Source organism: Micromys minutus (genome assembly GCF_963924665.1).
Source record: "Micromys minutus genome assembly, chromosome: 10".
In the NCBI taxonomy this organism is placed as follows: domain Eukaryota; kingdom Metazoa; phylum Chordata; class Mammalia; order Rodentia; family Muridae; genus Micromys; species Micromys minutus.
This window is the reverse complement of record NC_137979.1, coordinates 3,588,274-3,614,150: the sequence shown is the minus strand read 5'-3', so window position 1 is coordinate 3,614,150 and position 25,877 is coordinate 3,588,274. Positions and strand designations below refer to the sequence as shown.

The window sequence follows — 25,877 nt, the reverse complement described above, 5'->3', positions numbered from 1 at the left end:
CTAGTGATGGTATGGCACGTAATTTCTTTTTAAAGAACATACACATGTTATCTAACTGAAGATTTCATAGCCATATGTAAAATGGATATTTGTTAGCATTAGTGAAAACTTAAATAGTGACTATCACTGAAACTTATGACTGACTCATTCTTTATATTTGTGGTTTATAAACAAGTAGTCATAAAAAAGATTTTCTCTAGACTGAAATTTATATAACAGATATATTAAATTTCTAGAGTGAATTCTCTTGTCTAGTTCAGATAAAAATATCCTTTACATCACAGCCAAAACCCAAATTTTTCTTATTGTTGAACATAGCTTGTTTTAATTTTTGGTTTTTCTTTCCTTTTAAATTAACTTACTTATTTTGGGGGGTAAATTTTATAGATATCATGGCACACTGTGTGGGTCAGAAGAGAATGAGGAAGTCGGTTCTCTCTCTCTCTCTCTCTCTCTCTCTCTCTCTCTCTCTCTCTGAAACAAGATTTCTCTGTGTAGCCCTGTCTGTCCTGGAACTCTCTGTAGACCAGGTTGGCATTGAACTCACAGTTATCCACCTGCCTCTGCCTCTCCCAAGTGCTGGGGTTAAAGATGAGCCCCACCACACCCTGCCCAATTCTCTCCTTCAATCCAGTGGGTTCCAGAGATCAACTCAGGTTGTCAGGCTGGTGGCAGGGGCCTTTGTCACTGTCACCTCACCAGCCAGTCCTAGTGACCTAATGTTTCAGAGAGCCAGGTTTTGTGATAGGGACACACAGGAGAATGACAGGACAGTGTTCAGGAGTAGGGAGAAGGACCGAGATGAAGCGCCCAATGGAGGAGCCTGTTTTAGGCAGCTTTGCAGGTTTCCCTTGCTGTCACAAAACACCCGAGAGAGGCAGATTTTAAAGCAAAGAGGTAAAGTAGTGGCTAGCTACATAAACTGCTTATTGTGCAGACATGAGGTTCCGTCCCCAGCACACAAATGAAAAGGCTGGATTTGGAAGCGCTATTTCATGCAGACAAAACACCCATACATGCACATAGAATAAAATGATAAAAATTAAATGAAAAAGCAGGCATCTGGGACCAGCACCTGAGGCACCTGAAGTTGACCTCTGTCATGCACACACACACACACACACACACACACACACACACACACACACACGTGATCCCACACAACCACATATATAAAAGAAAAACTCTGGCTCACAGGTTTCTGAGGTTTCAGTCCATAATTGGTTTTTTTGCTTTGTGCCTGGAGCAAGGCCTCATATCCTGCAGGAAGCATGTGGTAGATAGAATAAAAACTGCTGACTTCCAGCAAGTGAGAAAGGGGAAGCCAAAGGCCATGTACCTTCAGAGCACACCTCCAGTGGCCTCATGGCCTCTCTACCTTCCCAACTGCTAACTTCTTAGCAGCGCCAAGCTGGGGCGCAAGGAGACCATGTAGGCTTTGGGGAAACATTTAGGCCAAGAAGAGGCGTTTGACACAATAGGAGAAAGGAAGCTCCCAAGGGCCCTGCTCAGGGTAGGGCTGGAAGCCAGGCGGCAGCCTAGCAATGGAAAGGCAGGAGGGCTGGGGTAAGGTAAGGGATTTCCCAGCAGCTCCCTGACACGCAGTCTCTTGCAGTGAGTTCTATGAACCTGAGGCCTTAATGCTGGAGGAGGAAGGAATGGTGATTGTCGGTCTGCTGGTGGGGCTCAACGTTCTGGACGCCAATCTCTGCCTAAAGGGAGAAGACTTGGACTCTCAGGTAACGTGGAATTTCCGCTTTGGCAGAATGAACCAGGTCAGCATGAAATCTTCAGGCATGTGCTGAGCCTAAGGAAAAGACAAAAGGCAAGAGCCCTTTGGTAGAGGTTAGGACATTTGGCTGTGCTGGGGAGGTGGGAAAGCAGCTAGGGTGTCTCGGGAAAGACCGGGGAAGGAAGACTCAGACATGGCTCCTTTGGTAGTACTTTCATAGTATATACAAGTTCCTAGCACCACATAAACTAGGCATGATGGTTCATGCCTGTAATCCCAGCACTCTGGAGCCAAGAGGGTCAGAAGTTCAAGGTCATCCTCAGAACACAGCAGGTTCAAGGCCAGTCTGGAATACATGAAACCATGTCTCAAAAAGAGATAGTACTAGAGAGATGGGTCATTGGTTAAGAGCACTGGCTGTGAGCTGAGCATACTGAAGCATGCTTTTAATATCAGCACTCTGGAAGACAGACAGGTGGATCTCTGTGAGTTTGAGGCTAGCCTGGTCTCACAAAGTGAGTTCCTATCTGGAAAATAAAATTTTTAAATAAAAAGCACTAGTTGCTCCTTCAGAGCATCCAGGCTTAGTTCCCAGCACCCACATGGCGGCTAACAGCCATCTCACTCCAGTTTCAGAAGAGCTAACGCCCTCTGCTGGCTTCCGTAGGCACTGCAGGTACACCCATAGACATAATTTGTAAACAAGGAGGGAAGAAACTAAACATTACAATGTCTCCGTTTTTAAAGAAAGAAAAGAAGGAAGGCTGAGGGTTGATGATGTATACCTTTAACACCAGCACTGGAGACACAGAGGAAAGGCAGAGTTCTTTCTGTAAGTTCCAGGGGAGCCTGATCTAGTGAGTTCTAGGCCAGCAAGGGTTACACAGTGAGATCTTCTCTAAATAAAAGTGAGCTCACAGCGGCACCTTATTGACTGACTCCTGAACACCTCTCTCCTAATCTGTATGCTGGAGCCTGTATTAACATATCTTTAATAAAGTGCTTCACTCTGCTGAAAGAAACAATCAGAACACCCAGCACCAACCTGGGGCCTCTGAATGCACACACCTACATACATCCACATACATCCACAAAAAAAATGTAAAAAATGAAAGAACCGTTCTGAGATAGGCATAGTTGTAAGCCAGATACATGGGAGACCAGGGCAGGAGGATTGCAAGGTTGAGGCCAGGCTGGACCATTTAGTGAGACTTTTGTTTTAAAAAAAAAAAAAATAGAGATCTCCAGGAGGTATATATATAATCTTTTATTCTAGTTTTCTAATTTACTTTGTGTTTTATTAGAAGTGAATGTTGAATGCTATTGCTCTCCTGTTTGGTTGACATCTGCTTTTAACTCAAACACAGCAGTTAATGTATGGCTTTGTCATAACAGTACTGTTTCTGTGTCCCCCCAAATGAGCCCTACTTGGTCACTGTGTCATATTCTTTTCCTAACTCCTGAATCATGAGTCTCTGCTTCTGTTCTGAGTCTCCGGTGGGCCTTTGACTCCTTCTGGGATTGAATCCCCTCTCAGACTGAGCCAGGAGACAGTCATTCTCCTGTTTGTACCGTAGCTTAGTAGAACACAGAGCTGGATCTTTGCTTGTTTGTTTTGTTCTTTCCTTAAAGGTTTACATTTCTTTCTTTAAAAAAATGCAGTGTATGTGTATTCTTAGTACATCAGTGCAACCTGCTCAGTCTGCATAGTGTTACCTGTGTGTGTATTCTCAGGGCTGACTGCTCAGTATTAGGTAACTAAGTGGTGTGCTCTTCCCTGAGGAAGTTTGACTCCAGCTCTCAGCATCCCTTAGTTGCCTACAGTTCATGTGGCTGTCCTTGTTCAGTTCCTGTTTAGGCTGTCATGCTGATGAGACTTCATGGGTGTAGCTTCAGACATTCCCAGGAGGCTACCTCACTGGCAAAATCACGTCCCTGCTTCTCTGACTCCTACAGTCTTTCTAACCTGTCTTCTGACCCCTACGCCAAGGTATATTGTAAATGTGTCCATTGGGACAGGGCTCCACATCTCTACATTTTGGGTGGATGTAATTTTCTGTAATGATCTCCATCTGTTGCAAAGAGGAGGAGTTTTTGATGGGGGTGAGGACTACACTTACCTGTTCACGTACGGATATTTAGAGTGTGGTTATGGATTATAGTGGTGGTTGTTCCTCTCCGGGCTCCGTGCCCTCACTAGCTCTGGGTAGATGGCTAGGTTTCCAATACCAGGTATGGTTTTTGTCTCACTGAGTGGGTCTTCAGTTCAGTTAGAGAGCTGTCACTTACTGTCACTGTAAGTTCAGTATCTGGGCCACTCTGGACCCTTAGGTCTGTGGTGCCATACTGGTCATTGTTTGGTTCATATCAGCCTTTCATAAGCATCCAGGAGCACATGCCCAGTGGCTCCACCTACAAGGGTCTCAGCCTTCCCATATCAATCAAGAAAATGTCCCACAGGCTACAGAAGCCTGTGTTCCCTCTTCTCAGATAACTCTAGCTTGTGTCACATTAACAAACAAATGAACAAGACAGGTGTGCAAAGGACTTAGAAGTGTCAGGTAAATAAGACTGTCACTTTAATCTAGAAGTCTGGTGTTTTCTCCCTCCCCTCTAAAATTACTTAGTACACCCAAACCTTGACACTCTTTATAAATACCATGCTCCTCCTTTAGACACACTCACAGTTGTGGAGTGACCATCCTGAAGTTCCAAGGTTTGTGGGGTGAGCACTGTGTTTGACCTGAGCTGTGCCCTTTCTTCAATCAGGTCGGAGTGATTGACTTCTCCCTCTACCTGAAGGATGTGCAGGATCTCGACAGCGGCCGAGAGTGAGTATGTGCTGCTCGCAGCTCCTCGCTCGGTGACCGGGGCTTGGTTTTGCTTTGCCATTTTAGCTTTGTTGAATAAGTTTGTCTACAGAGGTGGGTCTGGTGGCATCCTCTCTGTTTTAGGAGTTGAACTCAGACTAGAGCATGCATGTGCAAGTTCCCCTTTTATACATCTCCTTCGCCTCTACGCAACCCACTCCCCTCACCCTGGGAAGCTGCTATGGTCACTTCCTTCTAAGCCATGTGGTGAGTGTGTGGTGTAGCATATGGGTGGGTGCACATTCCACAGCACACCTGTAGAGGTCAGGACAAAGCTGGCTGCCTGAGCACCTCTATGTGGGTTCTGGGAAGTGTGCTTGGGTCACATGCTTGCAGGTAAGTACCTCCCACTGAACTGTCACCTCTGACTCCAACTTTATTTTATTGACCATCCAAAACATCTGGAGATTTTCTACAGTAGGGGGTGGTTGAAGGCCACCTGTGGTGCTTACGGGTAGCAGACATGCAGGACTGACTGACTGCAGGACCGACTCTGAGCTACTTGACTAGTGGACTAAGAGAAACTTGCCCAAAGGATGATGAAATGAGAAAAGTATAATACCAAGGAACATATATATTCCTTTTTTATAAGCCAAAAAAGTTCATATATAGTGCATGATATACATTAGCTAGATATGATAGTTTATGCACAGAGGAAGACAGTCAGTAAGCCATTACTATGGTTACCTCAAGGAGCAGTATCAAGTAAAGAAAAAAGCAAAAGGTAAAAGAAGCAAAAAGATAGCAACTGGAAAACAAACTCCAACCCAGCCCCTGTGGCATGAAGCAGTGTGCGATGGCCATTTATGAGGGTCACACAGTGTGGGACTGAAACAGTGTGGGACTGATACAGTGTGGGACTGATACAGTGCAGGACTGATACAGTGTAGGACTGAAACAGTGTGGGACTGATACAGTGTGGGACTGATACAGTGCGGGACTGATACAGTGTAGGACTGATACAGTGTGGGACTGATACAGTGTGGGATGGCCATTTATGAGAGTCCCACATATGGAGGGATGCGTAGAGAAGCTACAGGAAGGACAGGGAGGCGGCTCCGTGTGGAACAGTGCCTGCTGCCAAGTCTGGCAACCTGAGTTCAATTCCTGGGACCCACGGTGGGTGAACTGACAAGTTACACACACACACATACACACACACACACACAGAGAGAGAGAGAGAGAGAGAGAGAGAGAGAGGAAGGGAGGGAGAGAGGGAGGGAGGGACGGACAGAGAGAAAGAGAATTCACAGAAAAAGGAGGTGGAGAGATGGTTCAGTAGTTAAGTTGCTACTCTTAGAGAGCCCACCCCAGATGCTCACAGCTGTTTGTAACTCCAGTCCCACAAAACCTGACAGTCTCTCCACGGGTATTTGCATATGCTGTGCTTTACTGACAAACAGGAAAACTCATGTACGCACAATTTTTAAGTGTTTGGAATTTTTTAAAAAAAAGAAATCAGTCAATGAGAGGGAAAGCTCGGCTGTGAGACATTGAGGTTTTTACACCCCACCATCCCTGACCTGTAGATTGTTGTACTGTGTTCCGAAAAGTCGCTTCCTTGAGAGTGCACCCCTTTCCTTCAGCACAGTAAGACAGAGCCCTGTGTGTGGCAGGCAGGTGCGCTCACCATGCACAGATGCCCACGGCTTCTGCTCTCTCCCCATAGAGGCCCCCGAAGTCAGGATGGCCTGTCCTCAAGCCAGGCTGCCGTGTCAGACAAGCCATGCCGTTTGCTCTGCGGTGGCCCTGATGGTCTCTGAGGTCAGCCATGACTACACACAGGGCTATACACAGCTTGACATGGCTCTAAGGTCTTTGTGTGCTCTTCTCACAAGGCATGAAAGAATTACCGATGTCCTTGATCAGAAAAACTACGTGGAGGAACTGAACCGACACTTAAGGTAAGGCTTGGTGCCACTGAGCTCTTCCGGGGTCTACTGTAACTGTTATGATTACCTTTCGTCTACACAGAGAGACAAATTGTAACCATTCAAGCCACATTTGTGTGTTCAGCCTCAGAGAGGACCCCTTCCTGATGAACAGCTTTGGGGAGACTGCTGGCTTTGTTTTGTGCTGTTGTACACAGAGTCTGGAGCTCTGCCCCTCCTCCACAACCTTGGAAAGGGAACAAATGAAATGATGTGAGAAATGAAGGGAGAGGCTAGCAGTGGTTCTGAACCTTCATAACTAACACAATTCCTCATGCTGCGCTGACCCAACCATAAAATCACTGCCACTGCTACTTGATAACTACAACTTTACTACTACGGTTATCAGTTGTAATGTAAATGTTTTTGGAGATCGAGGTTTGCCAGAGAAATCGTGACCCACAGACTGAGAACCACTGCTAGCTCAGCAGTTAAGAACACATACTGTGCTTCCAGAATTCTGTTCCTACTACCTACCTCAGGCAGCTCTCACTGCTTCTACTCCAGCTCCAGAGGAAGCTCACATTTTGTACTCCATGGGCACTTGCATGCACACACACACACATACTCATGAATAGGGGTGTGTGTGTGTATGTGTGTGTGTGTGTGTATTAAACAGAGTCTAAATATGTAGTCCTTGGCTGGCGTGGAGCCTGGAACTCATAGAGACCCACCATCCTTGGCTTCTCCGTGCTGAGGTTAAAGGTGTGGGCACAAGCCTGGCTCAAAATGAAGTCTTAAATTTAAAGACGGAGGAGGCATTCTGAGGTTGTGATTCAGAGATGCCCTAGATTTTAGCCCCATCACCAAAAAAAAAAAAAAGAGTCGAGTTCCTTAATAAATGCTTATGCTCGACCGTGAGCCAAGCAGATGAAGAGTGGCAGACTCTCCCTCTCCCGTTATGGGGAAGACTGAGCTGATGCTTAAATGATTTAAAGTGCTTTTGGCAACGATGGCTTGACATCTAGTCCAGACGCTTCCTGCTCTCGTCAAAGGCCTTGTTGCCATCATCAATTCTTACTCCCTGTTTACAGAATCTTTACATTTTTCAGTATAAAAGTGGCTTAAAATGTTGCAGAGGTGGCTTAGTGGTTGGGAGCACTGTTGCTCTTGCAGAGAACCCACGTGGTAGCTCATAAGCCCAGCTCCCGGGGATCTAACACCCTCTTGTGGCCTCTGTGGACACTGCATACATGTGGAGCACATAGATTTATGCAGGCAAAACATTCATACACATAAAAACATAAATCTAGGCTGGGTGTGTTGGTATACGCCTTTAATCCCACCACTTGGGAGTAAGAGTCAGGTGGATCTCTGTGAGTTCAGGACCAACCTGGTCTACATAGCAGGTTCCAGGGCAGATAGAAATACATTTAAAAAATTAATTTTTAAAAAGAAAATTTCAAAAAGTAGAAAAGTGTGAATAGGATTTAAAGGTGAACTTTGTAGGACTGAACAGATGGTCCAGCAGTTAAGAGCATTGTCTGCACTTCCCGACATGGTCAATTCCCAGCATGTATATGTATGTATATGCTGGCTATAGTTCTAGGGGATCTGACACCCTCTTCTGAGTTCTGCAGGCGCCCTGCATACATGTAGTTAAAATTAAAAATCCCCCTTGCAGCTGGGGAGATGGCCCCGTCCTCACTGAGTTCCTCAGTGTGAGGAACTTGCTGTTCGAGGACCTGAGTTCTGAGCTCAAGTCCCCACATCAAAAGCTGAGCATTGCCAGCTGCATGTTGAAACTCAGCCTTAGGGACATAGAAATAGGCAACTCCTAGAACTTACTAGCTAACCATTCTAGCCAAGTAGTGAGCTACACATTCAGTGAAAGACCTTGTCTCAGAGGTTGGGAGAATGGGGCTGGAGAGGTCACTCAGTGGTTAGGAGTGTCCTGGGTTTGGTTCTCAGCACCTACATGACAGATCACAACCATCTGTAACTTCAGCACCAGAAGCTCTGATAGTCTGTACTGGCCTCCTCAGCCGTCAGGTACATGGTACAAGCAGAGCACCCATAGAGAGCTCCAGGTCAGCCAGGGCTACACAGAGACATCCAATCCCAAATAAAATAAAATAAGCTGAGCCCGACCTCTGGGTTCCATGCGGTAGAAGGAGAGAAGTAATGCCCATGCGTTGTCCTCTGAGCTCTACAGCTGCACTGTGGCAAGTAACCCCAGCCAAATAAGTAAATAATTGTAATTTAATTTTCCTGTTTTAAAAGGTTTAATATAAGTGCCAATATATTTTTGATTCTCATCTATTATAGTGGAGGGAAATATTTTCTTTATAGCTGAATAGCTATATCAGTAGGTTGTTTGGAGGATAAGATTTATTGACAATAGTTTGTTGTTATTTTGGGGGTTCTATGTCAGGGTCTCTCTACACAGTCCTGGCATTCACTGTGTAGTCTGGGTTAGTCCAGAACTCACAGGGACCCTGCCTCTGCCTCCTGAGTGCTGGAATGAAAGGTGTGCACCAGTGCATCAGGCTGGTCACACACTGAGAGTTCCTACCTCTGAGTTCTGAGCAGCCCTGAGCCTCCCTTTCGTGCAGGAAGTCAGGGCAGCCCTTATTGTTCTCCGTTAGGAAGACAGGCCACGGTTTTAGTTCATGTTGACCCTGCATATTCATTCTCTACAGCTGCACAGTTGGGGATCTTCAGACCAAGATTGATGGCTTGGAAAAGACGAACTCAAAGCTTCAGGAAGAGGTTTGTAACGTAGCTTTAACTAAGAGTGACCCAAGGTTAAAGGAGTGGTATAAGCTGGGCTTGTCATCCCAGCTTGGGAGGCTGAGCCAAGAAGATTGTAAGTTCACAGCTGCCTGGGCTAGAGAGTGAGTTCCAAACCAGCCTAAACAGACAGGAGACCCTGTCTCAGAAGTAGAGAACTCCAGGACAGAGTGCTCGCCGAGGATACGCAATACTTTGTACCACAGGAAGAGAGGCCGAGGTGGGATAGTTGGTGCTTCTGACCTTAGCATCTCACTGGGAGGAAGGGGAGCTGTACAGGAGACAGCGCATCTGTGTTCCACCTGTGTAGGCTTTCCTGGGAAACCCTGAGGCTGATCTTGAGGCAGTTCCCAGCAAGCTCGGTTTATCACCTCTGGGCAATGCACCATGGTGGATGTTAAGTGGAAGTTTTCTTCCCTACCCACCTTTGCTGTAATGTCACGTGCTTCCCTGCTGCCCCGGGGCACCCCAGCCCACCCCTTCTGCTTCGGCCTCTCAGGAGCACAGATCCAGTCTCCCCACAGTGTGGTCTTTCTCTGCTTTCTCACTAGGAAGAGAGAGAATGACAGACAGGAAGAAGGAGGGCTGAGACTGAGGAAGAAGGCTGCCCGCTACCCCGCAATCTCCCTGCTGGATACATCTTGTCTCCTGTTAGCAGGAGGGGGGTTTGTCAGCCTTGAGACTTTCCACAGGTAGTAGGAAGGAGGAGAGCTTTGAGAAGGGGTTAAGAAGGAGCGTCCCTAAGTGTGGAGGCAGGATGCATTAGTCTCGGAGGGTCTGTAAATGAAGGACCCACCAAGGCTCACTGTAGGCTTTCACGGGAGGGGCTCAGGACTGAGTGAACTAAAGGATACACAAAGACAGTATTCCCAGGGGATTGTCATGACTGGGTAGGCAGGCCTTGGAGCCTCCTGAAGATAGGTAGGTCTTTAAGCCTTATTCTAATGTCTCCCAAGTTGAGTGATACATAAACTTTAAAAATTTGTTGTGGAAATTAGGTCAGTGTGTTGTGGTGTAAATGCTCATGAAACAGCGCCGAGGGAGGGGCTGGGGGCTTGGTTGGCCTCAGAACAAGGCAGGTGGCATGCTTCAGTGGAGATTGGCTGTGCACTTGAAACTCAGCAGCTACAGGGAAAGACCTGCTTTAGAGAACCCTTCACAGAGGAGGAGAAGTAGCCAGTGGCTGTCACCTGCTTCTTCCCCTTTGACAACCTACATCTCCAGGGCCTTAGGCTGTCTTTCTTAGACACAGTTTTTGAGAAACTTTAGTCTGGGGTCTTAGAACTCTGAAGGGTTTTAGAGGGCTGTTCAGTGTCTCAAGATCCATCCACTGAGGAAAAATTAACAGATGGCTTGTTCCTCCAGTTCTGCAAGCTGGGCCTGGAGCTGAAATGAGGAGGGTCTGGCGTCTGTGTTGTCCTATCTCCCATGCTGTCTGCTTACTAGACACATGTATGAATGAGTCCAGCCATGAGGACATGTCCCAGGAGAGGAAGGGCTCCTCCAGGGCATGCTTCTGATGACTTAACTTTGATTCTTTCCTCCAAAATCCTTAATCTCCCTTGACAATGGAATCTATTTCTGCTTATAAAGAAACTGAATGTGAGAACTGGGGCGATGGCTCAGTGGTAATGTGCTTGCTCATTGCATGAGGAGCTGAGGGGCATCTGCAGCCCCCGGGGTCAAACCCCGCATGACGGCACATACCTGGAACCCCAGTGCTGGGAAGCAACAGGCAGATCTATAGGCTTGCCAGGCCAGCAAGCCTAGCACACTCCAGGTTCAGAGAGAGACCCTGCCTCAAAAATTAAGGTGGAACAATGGAGAAAACCCCTCTGTCAACCTGTGGCAGTCACATGTGCATGCACAGGCGAGGGTGTGTACACACAGCAGCAGCAAAAGGGGGCTGGGAGTGGCCGCACGCCATGCTGATCTCAGTACTTGGAAGGCAGAAGTAAGCACCTCCCTGTGAATTCCAGGCCAGCCAGTAGCTACACAGTGAGACCCCATCCCAAGAAACAAGAGAACATTCTGAGATCCCTCTGCTGGGACCTACTTGATTTTTTTAAAATCACTGATCAGACTGTACCATACAACATGTCCCCCTGTTGGTATAACTGTTCTCAAGTCATTAAAAGCTATTTTAAGCTGGAGAGATGGCTCAGTGGTCAAGAGCACTGGCTGAACACAGGTCCTGAGTTCAATTCCCAGCAGCCACATGGTGGCTCACAACCATCTGAAATGGGATCTGATGCCCTCTTCTGGTGTGTCTGAAAATAGCTACAGTGTACTCATATAATTAAAATAAATCTTTAAAAAAAAAAAAAGCTATTTTAAATGTTTGAGGAATGGCAGATTTCTGTTTGGTGCTTCTGTAATAGTGGATCATTTGTATATTTATGTACATAAATTATCACTCACATGAAGTAACTTATCTTGCAATATGGGGAAAAATTGAAGAGGGTACAGAAAGCCAGGATGGGGCACATACAACAGAGATTTTACTGTGTAGATGTCTCTGGAAGTTTGAACCATACATTTCCTACTTAAAGCAAGGAAATAAAATATTAGGCATTAAGTTGTGTCATAAATTGTGTCGAAGCTAAGTAAGTATCAGCTCTTAATATGGGCAGCAAGATTGGTTTTAATCTTAAAAAAATATTAAGAAATCTTTTGTAATCAGCTTTCAGCTGCAACAGACCGGATTTGTTCCCTACAAGAAGAACAGCAGCAGCTGAGAGAACAGAATGAATTAATTCGAGAAAGAAGTGAGAAGAGTATGGAGGTGAGAGGCTGACCTGACAGCCGGGCAGTCTTCCTTACTCCTTCCCCTCCCCTCCCCTCCCCCTCCCTTTCCTCTCTTCCTCCCCCTCTCACCCTCACGAGCTCTCGTGTACACACACACACACACACACACACACACACACACACACACACACACACACACACGTCATTAGTCCCAAGCTTGTAGCTGACCCTTGGCACAGTGGGGAAAACTTCAGGCCCCTAAGAACACTGAGTCTTGTATAAAATGGCATCAGTCCCCTGTCACCTGCACGTGTCCTTCAGATACTTCAAACCTAGATAACCCGTGGAAGTAGTGGCCATCCTGGCTCTCCTGAGGAAGAAACACTGCGCCTGTGCTGTGCAGAGATGAGTTGCTGTTCTTCCTTCACTGCGGGTGTCCTGGCATCTGTAAGGCGCTAGGTTGCAGCTCTGCCTAAGGTAGCCTAAGGGTGGAGATCAGTCTGAATTGGCACAGTGCTAGGTGAGAGTGGCAGTAAATGCAGTGTGACAGATCGGATCAAAAGAGAGCCTTTATCCCCAGGAATTCTTGTCCAGTTGTAAAGAAAATTAGCTAAACCATTACACAGTTTAGCTCATTATAAAACTCTGTTGGGTTATCAACATGTCGTAGCACACCCATACATCTATCACTAAAGAAACAGAAGCAGAAGGATCGCAAGTTCAAGTCCTGCCCAAGGTACATAGTGAGACACTGTCACACAGTCATACAAAATGTGTTATAGTGAATATTAAAAAATAAAAATGGGTTTAACTCGTTATCGGCCCCACAGTCTCGCTCCTCGGCCCAATTCTGGTAAGGAGCCCCGAGCACCTCTGTCACTCGGTCTGAACCACCACCGGGGTCTTACTCCGTTTGCACAACTCCCTTCCCTGGCAGTTCTTCACCACCTATTTTCCACCTCTGTCCCGGGGTGTTCATTTACCCCAAAACCCAAAACACAACTGTATAGCCCGGTAGCTTTTCATACAGGTTTATGTGTTCAATTCTCAATCCACTTTCTATACAACAAGATTACATCAAATAGACAAAGATACAAACTGCTCTTCTATATGTGATATTAGACTTATAAAATAACTTAAATGTTCATAGCTATTTAACACCAATTAAGCCCACCTGGATCCAGCACGTCTCTCTGGACATCCATGTTGGGACCTGCCCCTCCCTTGTCCTCTGGCCTCTCTCTCCACCTCCCTCACCCCTCCCAGTCACTGGCTTCCCTTTATTTTACTAATTAAAATAGGAAGGTTCAGATGAGGTCACCTCTTGGGTTCAGGACTAGGCAACCCTGAAGTGGAATTAACATCAAAATAAGAACAGCTTTAGGACAATCTACAAAAGTGATTTGGCTTGCTGGTGTCCTTCGTCTCTCAGGATGTTGCATCTCTAAGATCTCTCATGTTTAAGCAGTAGAAAGGACCCTTCTGTTGTTAAGGATTGTGACATAGTTTGAAATGTATTGTCACTCTTGATGTTCCTGTTTGACTCAGATAACAAAACAAGACACCACAGTTGAGCTGGAGACTTACAAGCAGACCCGGCAGGGCCTGGACGAGATGTACAGTGATGTGTGGAAACAGCTGAAGGAAGAGAAGAAAGTCCGGCAGGTGAGACCCAGGGCCCTCCAGATGGAACGTGTCTGCACTGCACACGCATGCTCACACCTGCACTGCACACGCATGCTCACACCTGCCGGCACTCCTAGAAAGCCGGAGATTGTCCTTTTGAGCTCATGTCTACCCTGCAGTTCTGTGTCATCATCTGTGTTTGCTCCTATTGTCTGCATCTTCTCTTGAGGCTGCCATGAGGCCGGTTCTGGCTCCTTATTTCCACGCTGTGCATTGGTAGCCACAGTTCCCTTTCAAACCTAGTTCTCCTGTGTGCTTTCTTGTCTTGGGATGCTGTGTCCCTGAAGAGACATTTCAGAACGGTGGTACCTGTTCTGTGATGAAAGTCCGAAGTATTCAGAAACTGTAGTCTTGCTCTGTGAGGTCTCCTGGTACGCAGCCACAAGCCAGTCAGTTCTGTAGCCTGTGGGCTCTGTTTTCCAGTTTGAGAAAACCTGGCTTCTAGAACTCCAGGCTCGGGTTGCCAAGTCAGTGTGTATTGCCCGGCATTGAAGGCCAAACATCTCCGGATTATCTCCGCCCACTAGCTTCCCAAGTAATGACATGGACTTTTTATTAATTATGAAAGCCCAGGCCTTATCTTAGGCTGGCTCCCAACCAGCCGTTATAGCTCAAGTTCACCCATTTATAATTTACACTCTGCCATGTGGCTTGTTACCTCAATTCCTACCTGAGCCTGGCTCTTTCCCAGAGTTCCTATCTCTGGTGGAAGTCCTGCCTATTATCTCCTCCTTTGCTCTAGGCCATTAGCTCTGTATTAAACCAATCAGAAGGTGTCAAGGAGTTTACCAGATGTGATGCAGCTACCTGTAATCAGATCTCTGCCAGTACAGAAACCAGCATTTGAATAATACAAAGACAACCTTCACATGGTGCACAAAAATATCACCCAACATTGACTCGATACAGAGCCACCTTTCACTCTTCCATAAGAAAAGGGGGACAGGGCTGGAGAGATGGCTCAGAGGTTAAGAGCACTGACTGCTCTTCCGGAGTTCAATTCCCAGCAACCACATGGTGGCTCACAACCATCTGTAATGAGATCAGATGCCCTCTCCTGGCCTCCAGCCAGACATGCAGGTGGAATGCTGTATACATAATAAATAAATCTAAAATAAATCTTAAAAAAAAAAAAGAAAAGAAAAGAAAATGGGGACAAAGATCCAGGTGTGGTGGTGCTGTACTCACAACAACTTAGGAGCTAAGGCAGGAGGATTATGAGCTAAAGGCCAACCTAGGTTACACAGTTAGGTTCTTTCCAAACTGAGAAGAGGGAAGAGAGAGAAAGAGATGGACGGGACAGAGGAAAGGGAAGGGGGAGGGGCAGAAGAAAGGAGAGAGGGAAGAGAGAATAATGAATGAAAAAAATCCCATCAGACCTTTGTCCATCTCTGTCTCCATGCTTCTTGTCCATGTCATTAAAGGAACTAGAAAAGGAACTGGAGTTACAGATCGGAATGAAGGCCGAAATGGAAATCGCTATGAAGTTACTGGAGAAGGACACCCACGAGAAGCAGGACACACTCGTCGCCCTCCGCCAGCAGCTGGAGGAAGTCAAAGCTATTAACTTACAGATGTTTCACAAAGTTCAGGTGAGAGCTGGCCTCAGGTCTGTACTGCTGGCTCAAGCACACACACACACTCACACACACACACACACACACACACGCCTTCCAGTGCTGTCTTCCTTCCTACAGAGTGTGCAAACAAGCCTAATCCTCAGCCCCCACGTTATTGTAGTGTTTCTATTTGTTTGTTTGTTTGAGACAGGGTCTAGTGTAGCCCTGGCTGTCCTGGGACTCAACATAGACCAGGCTAGCTTGAAACTCATGCGTTCCGCCTGCCTCTACCTTCTGGATGCTGGTATTAGAAGTGTTCACTGCTGCATCTGTTTATTTTTATGTATGTGTGTGCATGTATGTCTTTGTGAGTGTATGCACACGTCTGGGCAATTACCTGAGGAGACCAGATACCTCAGATTCCTTAGAGCACTTGTGAGCTGCCCAGTGTGGGTGCTGGGACCTCTTGACACACCATCTGTTTGAAGTTTTTACATTGTTTTCTGGTTTTGGCTCATAGAGATACCGGTGTGTGTTAGGGAAGCATGCTCTACTAATCGACTAGAATACCTTTAATGCCTGGGGCTTCTCTGTAACGGGTGAGCCCTGCAGACCTGCTCCAGGCACTTACTCAGAGACCGAGGCTGCTTGGCAGTGGTGCCTCTGAAAGGGAAGAGGAGAAGGAGTCGTCTGGAGCTAGCCAGACACGGTGTCTCGGTGAGAGGGCGGCTGTACCATCACCGCTGGTGTGCTCCATGTTGATCATGGTAGCTGCATGGCTCGAGGAACTCCATCTTTTTAGGCTACAGCCTGGTGACAGAGAGAATCTTTGTTGGTGGGCACATAATTATCTGTCTATGGTTAGCCCCAAGAAAGCTGCTGGGCAGTTCCATCCAGACCCTGCATTCTCCTCAAAGGCCACAGGCTCCGGCAGATGAAAGCCAACTGTCCATCTCACGTTGGCCCATCACAGCCTCTGATGATGGGATGGAAACAGAATATGCAGTGTAGAGGACCAGCTTGGAAAAGAGACAGGCATACTGTCTGAATAGAAACGGCCAAGACCACAGCCCCCAACAGTGGACTTTGTTTCTGCTTCTGAAAGGACTTTTGTGTCACCCAAGGGTCACCACCGTCCTTGTCCACATTCTGAAGGGGTTCAGGCAGTGTGTCCTTCTCAGAGATAAACAGCTTTGATAGCCAGCCTTCTGCTGGTGTCAGTTTCCCAGCCTGGCATTTGTAATAGGAACCGTATTCCTCAGTATTTCTCACAGCAGATTCTTGGCTCCCCGGCAGTACTGTCACCTCTGTCACAGACTCTGGTCATTTCTCTCCCAAGTTCAGTGACTGTTTCAGGGTCTGGGTCTCTCTCTTTAATGACAGTTCTGATTTTCACTACATGGGGCTACATGCGTCCCAGGCAGGATCCATTCCTCCAGCCTTTGTGAGCTGATTTGCAGGGCCTTTATGGCCAGTGTTTAGTCTTTATTGGTTGGTTGGTTAGTTGATTTGCTTGTTATTATATATACCTGGCTATACTGGAACTCTGTATATAGACCAGGCTTATCTCTGCCTCCCAAGTGCTAGGATTACAGACCTGAGCCTCCATGCCTGGCCTAGTGTTTAGTCTTCTGTGTTGAAGGGTCAAGAGCAGTTGCTCCTCTAGCCCCTTCCTCTGGATGTGCAGTACGTCTCTCTGCAAACTAGTAGGCCTTGGCCTGGCCTCTTCCCTTCTTTCAGCATCTTGCTCAAGCAGCAGGGAGCACTGATAGCTGCTGGCACTCTGACCCCCAGGTACCTCTCCTGCAGTGGTGGTAGTCAGTACTGTCACTAAGTATCTTCCAAGTTTGGGTGACAGGGTTTACTAACTGCTTTGCGTAACTGTCAAGAACCACCAACTTTGCAGCTTGTCACATCGGCCTTGACAGGGCCATCCAGGTCACTGAGCCTGTCCTCTGGTCAGCAGTACCAGCAGAGGTACAGGTAGTGACTATGGGGCCTCCCCTGAGGTGAGGAGAGTGTGCTCTCCTGCAGAGTGCATTCCGCCTGTGGTGCCCTCATTAACTGCAGGCTGCCAGCAAAACTGAGCTAAATTAAGCTGTAGAATACCCAGGTGCCATCAGGGGTGATCCTGTGGAAAGTGCCCCACACACTAGGGTCTGAAGTGTTGTTGAGAGGCTGGTCACCCTTCTCTGCATGTCCTCTGTGGCTCTTCCTTTGAGCGGAACTACACTTACCGTGCCATCCGTCTTATTTTCTGTGGTGCTTTCCTTAGTGTAAGCGTCTGCCAGAGAGTGCCACCTGTGTTCCTGAGGACTTCTTCCACAGCAGCCTCTCAATAGCCTGTCCTTTTACAGCATGCCTTTTATGACTCCTGCTTCCTGGTCCTTGGTGCCTGTTCTGATTACCCAGTGCATCTCACAGACATGGCTGAGGAACAGCCCTGTCTCTGACTGGCTCTTCAGTCTCTCTGCTCTTCTGAGCCTCCCTCTCTTGATAGGAAACCGAGGCTGACAAAACCTCCCTTGAGAACCTTCAAGGGATCACATAAACTGCCAAGTATGCCCAGGCTGTGAGAACTCAGGAGCAGAGTTCACACTGATCCCAGCGAGACAACCCCAGTGCCTGCCTCTGCTCTTCCTCCATTGCCAGAGCTGGAGCCCTGACCTGGTGTCTTCTAGCTCCAGGGAAGAACAGCCATTGATGACATACTCTTGAGGGGGTTGTAAAGTGTGTTAACGGTGAGACCTATGTGTCACGCAAAGATGTGGAGGAGCCGTGGGCAGCTTACAAACCCCTCCTTGCTTTGATAGAGCGCAGAGAGCAGTTTACAGCAGAAGGACGAAGCCATCGCATCTTTTGAAGGAAAAACCACTCAAGTGATGTCCAGCATGAGACAAATGGAAGAAAGGTAATCACTCCCCTCGTAGACAGGCCATCTCTAGAAGGTTCTGAGCATACATAGGCCTAGAGATACAATCCCACTGGGATGTACAGACAAGTTGGGGTGACTGTTCTTCCTCGGCCACCCTCTGCCTAAGGAAAAGGCCGGGGTACAGCAGCCTGGCCTAAGCGATGTTCAGGCAGGTAGGCTTTTGGACATTCCATTAGAGTGTCCTCTCAGGATTTGGAACTAGACAAAGGGTGAATTACCACTGTCACATTCAAATATCAGCTCAGAAGTGGATCAGAGTAGAGTTTCAGGGACTGAGAGATGGCTCAGCAATTAGGAGCACTTACCCCAGTTCATTACCAGCACCCACATTGGGTGGCTCACAATAACCTGTAACTCCAGCTCCATGAGTTAAGTTCTGGCCTCTGCAGACTTCCGACACACAACACACATGTGTGTGCCCACACACGTGCACACACACATATACACACTCACAAAAATAAAATTTAAGAAAATGATAGCATCCCAAACAGACCTTCAAAGAGGTAGCCAGCTGTGTCTTGAGAGATGCTGATGCCAAACAAAGGTGATCTTTTGGATAAAGAATATCAGAGCAATTGGTACTTCATTTGCAAACAATGACTCCCAACCCATGCCTCTAATGTGCTAGAACTGCTGCCTCAAAGGAGACAGTACATTTCCATGTAAAACTAAAAGCTGTACGTCTTTTAGAAGAAAACAGGAAACTCTGCATGACCTGTGTCTTAGGGTTTCTTTTGCAGTGAAGAGACATTGTGACCATGGCAATTCTTAAAAGAGAAAACATTTAGCTAGGGCTGGCTTACAGTGTCAGAAGTTTAGTCCATTATCAGCATGACAGGAAGCATTACGGCAGACTAGCAGACATGGTGCTGGGGAAGGAGCAGAGAGTTCTAAACTGGACCAGCAGGCAGCAAGAAGAGAGAGAGAGAGAGAGAGATGCTGGGCCTGGCTTGAGCATTCAAAGCCCCAAAGCCCACCCCCAATGATGCACTTCCTCCAGCAAGGCCACACCTCCTAATCCCTGCCAGGTAGCACCACACCCTAATGACCAAGCATACGAATATGAGCCTATGGGAACCATTTCGGTACAAACAACTGAAACCTATAACAGAAAAACTGGGTGAATTCCAAACTTACTGGGCAAGGTGTCATTAGCCTTTAATTTCACACTCAGGATGCAGAGGCAGGCGGACCTCTGAGTTAAAAGCCAGCCTGGTCTATAGAGTGAGTTCCAGGTCAGTCAGGGCTATATAGAGAAACCTTGTCTCAAAAATCCAAAAGGAAAAAAAAAAAAGTAGTAATATTGTGGTGGTTTGAATATGCTTGGCCCAGGAAATGGCACTATTAGGACTGTAGGCTTGTTGGAGGAAGAGCGTCACTGTGGGGTGGGCTTCGATACCCTCCTTCTAGCTGCCTAGAAGCCAGTCATCTGTTTGCCTTTGGAACAAGATGTAGAAGTCTAAAGTCCTGCAGCACCACACATGCCTGGACGCTGCCATCCCTCCTGCCATGATGATAATGGATTTAAACCTCTGAACTGTGAGCCGGCCCCATAAGAGTTGCCTTGGTCATGGTGTCTCTTTATAGCAATAAAACCCTAAGACAGATATCAACATAATACTTTAAACTTTCATCCTATGAAAGGTAGTTAAAAGAATTAAAAGAAACTCATGAATTTAGAGGAAATTTACAGGTAATATCTGCAAATGAACTTGTATAGACTATATAAAGAACCCAACAAGCCAAACAATTCAACTAGAAACACCTGGAGATGGGAGGATGACTCTGCGGTTAGCTCCCCATGGGAGAGCATAAGGACCTGAATTCAAATCTCAAGAGCCCACTGAAGCTGTGGGCAGTAGCACAGATCTATAAAAAATGGAGTGCCTATGGCAGGATAGGAGTTGAAGAAAGCCAAGTTCATGGGAGACTGTGGACCAGCAAGCCCTGTGCACCCAGTGTCAAATATGGATCTGTCTCAGCAACATGGAAGGGGAGGACTGGTGTCTCGGTTAGTCCTCTAACCTCCACATACACATGCCTTTAATCCTAGCACCTAGCAGTCAGAGGCAGAAGGATTTATGAATTCAAGGCCAGCCTAGTCTTAAGTTTCAGGACAGCCAGAGATACGCAGAGAAACCCTATCTTGGAGGCAGGGGGAAGAGCATCCATTCATGTATAAATGCCTGGTCAGGTGACGATCTGTGTGTGGTGAGTACCTGTACGTGGTGCACAATGAGGCTAAGGGAGGAAGATCATGAGTTTGAAACTTCAAGGTATACCTAAGCTGCAGAGCAAGATTCTATATCAAAAAAGGAAGAAAGGAAATGAGGGAGGGAGGGGAAGTTGAAAGTTTTTAGTTACTAGAGGTGAGCCTTTTCTTATAAGATGGAATCTGTGTGCTTGGCATTGCCTGCAGGTTACAGCAGGCAGAACGCGCCAGGCAGGGGTCAGAAGAGCGGAGCCACAAGCTGCAGCAGGAGCTCAGCGGGAGGGTCAGTGTCCTACAACTGCAGCTGTCCCAGCTGCGGGACCAATGGTGAGTGTCCGGGCAGTGCCGGGCCAGCTTGAGAGGACCTTTCTCGTCTCCAACAAGAGTAGGAGGTAGCCCGCCGTCACCAGAGTTCACCCTTGCAAGGTTCAGTAAACATGAGAGTATGTCAGGTATAATACCCAAACCTGGTTCACAGACGGGAACAGGGCAAGCAGGCTCCAGGAGTCACCTGTGCCCCCAGGCCCCTTGGCTAGTGAAGGAGAGTCAGGATCCAGCCAAACTCACTCCTGACCATGGCCACCCTTTGGTATCTTCCTGTCTACTGACTGTGCGCTGAAAGAAGGCAACTGATGTGAACTTTCTTGCTGCTCACTCCAGTCCTTGTATGTCCTCAGTGTGTGTTCCTCTCATTGGCATAATACCCAAGCATGTACCTGGCAGCCACTAGTCTTTGAGGGCTCAGGTGACCATATAGGAGGAGGAGGAGGCAGCATATAAGAGTTTTTTGATGTCCATGTGGACATTCAGATGGTTCCCCAAATCTCGTATGGTAGATTGTGGGTCTTCCATGGAAATTTCCCACTGAAACTAACTGTAGTTCACTTTTGGGGAAACAACAGCTCAGGTCTAGAGAAAGAACTGAAGTCAGAAAAAGAACAAAGACAAGCTCTTCAGAGAGAACTGCAGCATGAGAAAGACACCTCCTGTCTGCTCCAGACGGAGCTGCAGCAATTGGAAGGTCTGAAGAAGGTAAGAGATGCCTGTGGACAGCACAGTATCCTTCAGCACTGGGCTTTGTCCAGAAGCTCCACAGAGGCCAGTCCCTCCCCTGCCTCTGTGTGGGAGCAGGGTCTGGTGCAGTGCTTCCCCCCAACAGAGAGTCTGTCCTAAAAAGATTTCCAAGGTGAGCTGTAAGCTTAAGAGTGAGAACAAAGACAGAAATGGGTGCTGGGAAGAGCAGAGAGAGAAACGGAGGCCTGGGGGGGACAAGCCAGCTACAGAGAGAGAGGTGCTGCTGCTCTTAGGATCAGCTCCTATCCGGAGAGCTTCAACACTTGAGCAAACCCTGTGCATGTGACCTTCTCCCCAGAGGTTAGCGAGCCTTTTCTCCACAGCTCAAGATGTCCCAGGATGCAGACAGAGCCAGACCCCATAGTCATCCCATGCCCCATCCCCTTCAGCAATTGGCTCAGTCCTCTGGAGTGCCTAGTGACAGCGCTCTCAGGAAGCTCCGCTGACTGCAGTCTGCTGGACTGTGGTCTGCATACCTCCATGCATCCTGAGCGTCACTGGGCGGGAAAGGACCTAGAACGTGTCACCATTGAGCATGCCCACCTCACAGACCTTCTGCTTTCGAATCATATGCATGACTGCAGACTTGACGATGTGTGCTAAGTGTTGAGATTAAAGGTGTGAGGCATGTGCCACCATTGGGGTGGGGGGCTAGAGATAAGGTTGGTCTCTGTAGCCTTGGCTGTCCTGAAACTAGGTCCAAACTTTAAAGATCCCCCTTCCTCTGCTTCCCCAGTGCTGGGATTAAAAGTGTATGCCACCATGAGATTGTTTACCAGTTGAAAACATTGGCTATTCCTCCAGAGGCCCTGAGTTCAATTCTCAGCAACCACATGATACCTCATAGCCATCTATAAAGGGATTTGATGCCCTAGTCTGGCATGTAGGTGTACATGCAGCTACAGTACTACATTTAAAAAATAAATAATAATTTAAAAAAATATATGCCACTTTGCCCAGCCCAGGTAACTATTCTTAATTGGCCTGACTGTCTCTCATCCCTGTCCTGTGCTCTTGTATAGAGCTAAAAGCCACTGTTTGAAAGGGCAGGTCTCACTGTGTCCCCTGCTGGTGTGAAGTCATCTATCCACAAGACATGACGGTCATGCAGCAAAACCGTTCTTTGCTTTTGTAAGACATTCTGATCCCCTGAGGATAGATAGTGCTTACTAAACATTTACAAAATGCAAATGCAGTGTGTGTGACATGTGGCATGTTTATTTCAGGAGCTGCGGGAGCTCCAAGACGAGAAGGCTGAGTTACGAAAGGTCTGCGAGGAACAGGAGCAAGCCCTCCAGGAAATGGGACTGCACCTTAGCCAGTAAGAGCCACACGCAAGCTGGGTCTGTGCACCTAGCAGGCCTAGGGTAGGGGCCAGCAGGGAAGTCTCTCGGCTGTTCTTGAATGACCTCCCAGGAAGTCAGCCTCAGGAGGCAGCTGTGTGGCTCTTGGTGCTTTGATCAGACCCTGGTGGATCTGTCACTTGGCAGGTCTAAGAGAAGAAAAGTTCCTCTTGCACCCCTCATGACCAGAGCCTTGGGGGATTGTGACCAGAAGAGGTTTAGAGATGGGAACCAAACAAGAGAAAGCTAGAAAAATTCAAGAAGTATGAGAATATACACAACCTTTTGTTTTGTCTGACAAGTTGGAAGGTCTATTTTGTTTTTTAAAGAATTAGTTTTATTATTAAGTATGGGAGTGCTGTGCCCTCAGAGGCCAAGGTTGTCGGGTCTCCTGGAGCTGGAATTACAGGCAATTGTGAGCCACCTGACATGGGTGCTGGGAACTGAACTCAGGTCCCCAAGTAAAGCAGTGAGTGCTCTTAACTACTGAGCATCTGCCTCTTCAGCCCCAAGGGTTGTACACTTGTAACACTAGAGCTTGAACCCAGGACATGGATTCTGTCACTGTGCTTCATCCCAGCTCTTAGTGCCTGGTACAGTCTTAGTATGTAGCCCAGGCTAGCCTTGAACTTCTAGCCCTCTTTCCAAAGCTTCCATACCAGGATTAGAGCATAAGAAAGGAGGACATTCTGTCTTTGTCTTCTCTCTCATGCAAACAAAGGCTCGTTTACTATTCTCTCTGAGCAAATCTTTCTGGAGATGCAGGAGGCTACAGATGGGCCATACCCCACCCTGGGCTTTCTCTACAGGCTCCACGCTGCTTTCTCTTGGCCTGGCACTTGCCACGTTCTGCCCTTTTCCTTACTCCAGCCTACTGTCCCTGAGCACACAGGCCAGTGTCTGTCCCATGCCAAGCCCAGGAGCACTCACTGGGAGCAGATGTGGAGCTGGCTGGAGGGGACTACTTGGGTTTATACCTGGGGTTTCCTTCTGCCTGTCCCCACATTGGGTGGGCACAAAGCACAGTCACACCTAGTAGTCCTCAAAGATGTGGGTTTTTGACTTTGGGGCTGTCTCATGGCTACCACCTGATCTAACTTTGGAATCCTACCTGGAGATACTCAGTCACTGTGTCCCTCAAAGCCATGCTGTGGCTGTGCCAGAGTTAGGTGTACATGCAACCCAGATAGGGCTGCCCAGGTAGCCACTTCCCCTTAACTCCCCTTCCTGCAAGCCCACGCCAGGACAGCCTCTGGTCCAGTCAGTCTGTTGGCCTTTTTCTGCAACTTGACAGGAAAGGGGCTACCTACTGGTCAGTAACCATGGTGGTTTTCTGAATGTTTTGATGCTATTTTTAAGTTCTGGGTTTTCTACCCTATCTCAGAAATCTGCCCCTTTGGCACCTAGCAATCTGAGATGTTTTAGACTAATCAGCTTTTTAAGAAAGCCCAAGGCTAGCTGTAGTGGTTCACACCTTTAATAATAGCATACAGGAGGCAGAGGCCAGTGGACCTCTGAGAGTTCAACGCCAGCCTGGTCTACATAGTGAATTTTAACATGTCCCCAATTACATATAATTGCCAGGCATGGTGGAGGACACTATTAGGCCCAGCATTTTGGGAGACAAAGGCTGATAGATCTCTCTGAGTTTGAAGCCACTGCGGTATCCATATTGACCTCCAGGTCAGCCTGGAACCTGAGGCCCTATCTCAAAAAAAAAAAAAAAAAAAAAAAAGCAAATAAATAAAACACAAAAACAAAGGGCTCTAGCCACTGTGCTACAATCATGGTGCACCTGCACCAACCTGCACTTCCAAACCTGGGCAGGGGACCTAAAGGCCTGTGCCAGTTGTGGTAGCACAAACTGATAGGAGATGCTAAAGAGGTGGAGGCAGGAGGATCACAAAATTGAGGCCAGCCTAAACTACACTTGAGACTGGGAAGATAGTCCTTTGGATAAAGCACTTGCTCGCTTTGCAAGCATGAGGGCTGGGCTTGGATCCCAGCAGCTATACAAACAGCCAGCGGGTGGGTAATCCACTGTAACCCCAACGCTCAGGTAGGCAGACTGTCCCCCAGGGCAAGTGGCTAGCTAAACTAGCCAAAGTCAGCAAGCTCTGGTGAGGTAATGTGGAAAAGTGACCAAGAATACCCCCCAATGTCAAGCATCTGTACCCATCTGACTTGTGCAAACAAGCACGTGAGCACATGCACACACCACACATACACACCAATAACAAGGTCCAGAGCACCAGTGCGGTGTCTCATGTTTGCTGACGCAGTTCTGCCAACCTAAGCCTTGTTCAAACCTATCTTCTGTGTGAAGGAATTGTCCATCAGTTAATCTGCCCCTTCCGGAGTGCCCAATGGGTTGGACAACGTCCAAGAAACCTGGGAGATTGAAGCCGCTACTGAAAGTGCCAATTAGACCTGTACTTCCTGGCCTTGCCATAGGACATTAAATGCAGAGACAGTTAACACAGAGAATCCAGACTTCCAGAGTTCGTTCACCATCCTTTGATAATGGGCAGCCATTTCAGTTCTTTTGACTCTTGTGGGCTTGACAATTTCCTCATAGGCTACATAGCCCTAGGCTTAGCAGACACTCAAGTCGGGGGAATGAAATGCAACTGCAGGTCACACAAAAATGGGGAGCATTTTAAAAGCACCGTTTCATCCTTCTACTCCAGGGTCCAACTATGCCCCTACCATCACCCCTAGCCATAGTTGGTACATTAGCTGTGTCACTGTTGAAAAAATTCTCTTTATTTTTGCAGGTCCAAACTGAAGATGGAAGACATCAAGGAAGTAAATAAGGCACTGAAGGTATTAGATAAAATTACATTTACCAGCTAAGTCACAGCTGGGTGTGGCACATGCTATAAACCCAGCACTCCAGAGGCAAAGGCCACAAATCACGGAGTTGAAGGCTAGCCTAGTCTATATGGTGATCTCCAGGCTAGCTAGGGTTACACAATGAGACTGTCTCATTACAAGTAAAATAAAGACCGCTCAAAGTGTCACAGCGATGACAGTGCAGTGAACAGCCATGTC

General features: G+C 47.4%; 1 protein-coding gene across 2 annotated transcripts in view; it reads left to right on the top strand.

The window, feature by feature from the left end:
• RUFY1 (RUN and FYVE domain containing 1) overlaps positions 1-25,877 on the top strand; it is a 48,753-nt gene that overhangs the window by 12,530 nt on the left and 10,346 nt on the right. For both annotated transcript variants that reach the window (XM_080923174.1, XM_080923173.1), the window contains exons 5-16: positions 1,616-1,739; positions 4,502-4,563; positions 6,441-6,506; positions 9,176-9,245; positions 11,950-12,051; positions 13,563-13,679; positions 15,125-15,292; positions 18,073-18,170; positions 20,614-20,733; positions 21,309-21,438; positions 22,707-22,801; positions 25,601-25,649. In XM_080923174.1, coding sequence (XP_080779300.1) covers positions 1,616-1,739; positions 4,502-4,563; positions 6,441-6,506; positions 9,176-9,245; positions 11,950-12,051; positions 13,563-13,679; positions 15,125-15,292; positions 18,073-18,170; positions 20,614-20,733; positions 21,309-21,438; positions 22,707-22,801; positions 25,601-25,649 — 1,201 coding nt within the window. The remainder of the gene's footprint in view (positions 1-1,615; positions 1,740-4,501; positions 4,564-6,440; positions 6,507-9,175; positions 9,246-11,949; positions 12,052-13,562; positions 13,680-15,124; positions 15,293-18,072; positions 18,171-20,613; positions 20,734-21,308; positions 21,439-22,706; positions 22,802-25,600; positions 25,650-25,877) is intronic.